The sequence below is a fragment of the Charadrius vociferus genome, unplaced genomic scaffold, assembly GCF_000708025.1.
Source record: "Charadrius vociferus isolate BGI_N301 unplaced genomic scaffold, ASM70802v2 scaffold2, whole genome shotgun sequence".
Lineage (NCBI taxonomy): Eukaryota > Metazoa > Chordata > Aves > Charadriiformes > Charadriidae > Charadrius > Charadrius vociferus.
In genome coordinates, this window is record NW_009647595.1 from 754,252 (window position 1) to 757,737 (window position 3,486).

At 41.5% G+C, this 3,486-nt stretch overlaps 1 protein-coding gene across 2 annotated transcripts in view; it reads right to left on the bottom strand.

The window, feature by feature from the left end:
* TRPS1 (trichorhinophalangeal syndrome I) overlaps nt 1-3,486 on the bottom strand; it is a 174,042-nt gene that overhangs the window by 148,548 nt on the left and 22,008 nt on the right. For both annotated transcript variants that reach the window (XM_009880986.1, XM_009880987.1), the window contains exon 4: nt 301-904. In XM_009880986.1, the coding sequence (XP_009879288.1) occupies nt 301-904 (604 nt within the window). The remainder of the gene's footprint in view (nt 1-300; nt 905-3,486) is intronic.

The window sequence follows — 3,486 nt, forward strand, 5'->3', positions numbered from 1 at the left end:
GATTAAACAAAATTCAATCAGAGCTAAATAGCAAAAGCAGAAGCACTTGCTTACTAATACTACATCAATGTATACATTGTTTTATGTAAACGCTTTGGAACATTTACCTGCCAGTTTAGCTCTACAAGTTTGAATCTTTCAGTCTTTCCTTGATAATTATTTTTTTTCCATGCATGAAAAAAAACCCAACCACATTACTCTGGAAACCAGAAGTCATTTGCATGCCTAATTAAACATAACATACATGTAATCATAAAAAGCAAGGAGGGGGGAAAAAAAAAAAAAAAGAGATCTTCCTACCCGTAATAAGGACTGGGATTCATCCTTTGTCTTGCTGTCCCCGGATCCAGGGTAGGGCTGGGTGAGCTGCCCGGCCTTCTCCGCCGCTGCGGCTGGCACGCCCTGCAGGAAGCCCTTGCTCTCCACCGCCAAGCCGTAAATGGGCCGCGCAAGATGGGCAGCTTCTACGTTTGGACTATCCCTTAAAGGTTTTGGCTGCTCTTGGCCAACAGACACTGGGGTCAATAAGCCTAGACTGGTCTGTGTGTATGACGGGCTCCCCCTCAAAATGTCTGTTCCTCTCCAGGTCACGTTGCGAAGATCATCACTGGGACTGTCAGTCCAACCTTTCTCCTTGAGCACTTCCTTATCTTCTATCTTTTCCCTCTTCACTATGCTGTCAGATATGGGCTCCCCCATTTTGGGATCCGGATTAATCAGACTGTAGACCTTGAGGTCAATTTTTGGCTCCTCCTTGATAGACGAAACGCCATGACTGTCCTCTCCATTGGCTGTAGTGACGTCCATCTCCTGACAGTGCACAGTGTTGAAGTGCTCTAGTAGTGACTGAGTGTCAACAGCTGTGAAGCTGCACTGACGGCATTTGTAGCAGTTGTGTACTCTCCTGGAAGAAAACGAGAAGTGTACTAACATGAGAGCCTCCCCTCCACCTTCCCTCTCGCAGTGCTTCTACCTACCAAGACGAAGAAAATAAATTGAACTTACAGTACTGTTCTCTCTAAATAAAGCGAGCAGGTTTACTTTGGTGTCTTATACAATATGGGAAAAATCCTGCTGGTTCCCCCCCCACCCCGCCTTGCAATGGCCTCCTACTGCTCACTCACACTTCACTGCATTATTCAACTTCATATAATTTTCACGGGGATTTTGGTTTTTTCCCTCTTCAGTTTGCTGCAATACACTTTTCGCCTTCTATTGTGGTAGAAACACTGAAATAACTTTCAAACAAAATCAAGGAGTTAGAAAAGGATAGTTTTCTTTGTATAAAACAGTTGGTAAAACCTAAATCTACGCTAGAAGGTTCAAATGCTTAAAAATTTGCTTTCCACCAATTTAATATACTTTTGATTGAGAAAGACGATTTTGAATGGAGCTCTGGTTAACTTATGGATAACAATACACCGAAGGACAGAAGTTTGTACCGTACTTATTTGTCCTCTGTGGCCATTTTGACACAACTTTAAAAGATGCTGCTCTAAAGAAAAAGCAAAAGAGTTGGCTGTGTCTCTACAAGCTGTATTTTCTTGTCAGATACAGAAATGCCTGGGTACGAGCTGTGGAGCAGTGTGGAATAACGCGCCTTCCTGTTTTTGTTCTAAAAGCCTATCTGAAGTACTGTATTACTAAATTATGTAAAGCATATGTTGCTACATGAGAACAACATGTTACCCATTTACTGTATCTATCATAGGAACAGAACACTGTTTATGGGCTCTATAACGCCATTATGAATAATTGTTTATAGCACAGGAGCGGTCAGAGCCCTCCGTCAGCCCTGGGCCCCGCTGCGCCCGGCGTCGTACCAACGCAGAGTAAAATACCGTCCCTGCCCTTCATCAAAATGTACATAAATCTGCAAAAGCTTCTCCCTACAGACACACTCACACATCCACACCCCAGGCATTGAGAGTCACAACAGCATCTTTAGCCAAGCTAAAAAACGAGCCTTTCGCTATTCACACAGGACAAAACTTGTATGAGAAATCTGTTACTGCCCTGACAACTCCAGTTGTTAGAATTAATTCTTTTGAGGCCAAATCTTAGTCTCAGTGAAGTCGATGGCAAAACTCCCATTGACTTCAGTGAGAGCAGGATTTGGCTCTCGGCGCATCTGTAGAACAGGAATGATACACAAAATGTCCCTTTTAGAGTATGATAGTTTAGAAGGGACAACTTGCCAAACTTATTAAACCCCCTTGTCTTCCATCTTTCCTTTTGTTGGAAAAACAAACCATATGTTATTTACATTGTCTGATTTTCTTGCAGTTGTGTCAGCGTGCAGACATGAGTACACATTCAGATTCAAGCTTTTTAGCCCTTGTGCAATATCAGTTTTCTTCTTGTTATTTTCTGTATTTACATTCATTTTAAGGGACTAGATGGGCTCATTCAGCTATGCAAAAAATAGAGTCAGCTATTCTCCACATGGCTTTATGGCAACAAAATCTACTTGCGGGACAGCAAGCCGTGGGTTAAAATCCTGTTCTGGCTGTGTTCCCTTTTCTTCATTCTACAATGGTGTTTTATTAAAATCAGCTTGTCTCCAATGCGACACTAATATATTCTCTCTTGCAACTTCATTCTTTTCTAAACCGAGCTCAATTCTCTTCTGAACCAAAAAAAAGGACAGAGTGCTATCTGATCAAAACCATTTTATAAATACAAAAAGCCAAGTTATAAGGAGGGTCAGCCCTGTAAAGGTGGGATACCATCAGGGAAGTCCAAGTTAGACAGGGGCTAGTTATCTTAAAAGCCAAGTTAAACAAGACACCATTTGGGGCTAATGGCTTAACCGCATACACTCCCCATGTGAAAGTTTATCAATCCTTTGGGAGGCTACTTAGCCCTAAGTGTCTCTTGTTTAACTTGGCTATTTGAATAGCTAACCCCTTTTCCTAATTTGGCTCTCATCTACAGATATCACACCTCCAAACAGCTGATCTTTTTCTGCCTAACTTGTCTTCCCCCCCCCGCCCCCTTCCACACTGGCTAAATGTTTTTGATCAGGAGCTGTACGCACCACAGGAGTGGCACCACACTTTTAAGGCCACAAATAAATGCTCAATATTAGACACAGTTGTAACTATACGGCTGAGGCCCAGCTACCATCACCTTTATTACATTAAAGGCCTGTTCATTTAAATGATTTATAATTTATTCAAAGAGAGTTATACAAACATTCCTTTGTTTTTCTGTGAAACTGTGATAGGCACTGTGATATGGAAAAGACAAGGACTGATTTAGGTAAGTAGTAACCCAACAGCCTTATTTTGTTCAGGACATATACTTTTCTAGTATGCATGCAAAAGTAGTCTCTGCCATTGACACAAACCTTCTTACTTCACGTGGGTTTGTCCTGAATACTATTCTATCCCGAAGTTCCGAAAAGTAAATTAAAATTTGGAACTGTCTAATATAAGTCACAGTCTCAAATAATGAAATAATAACTATCATCAGCTATTAGAG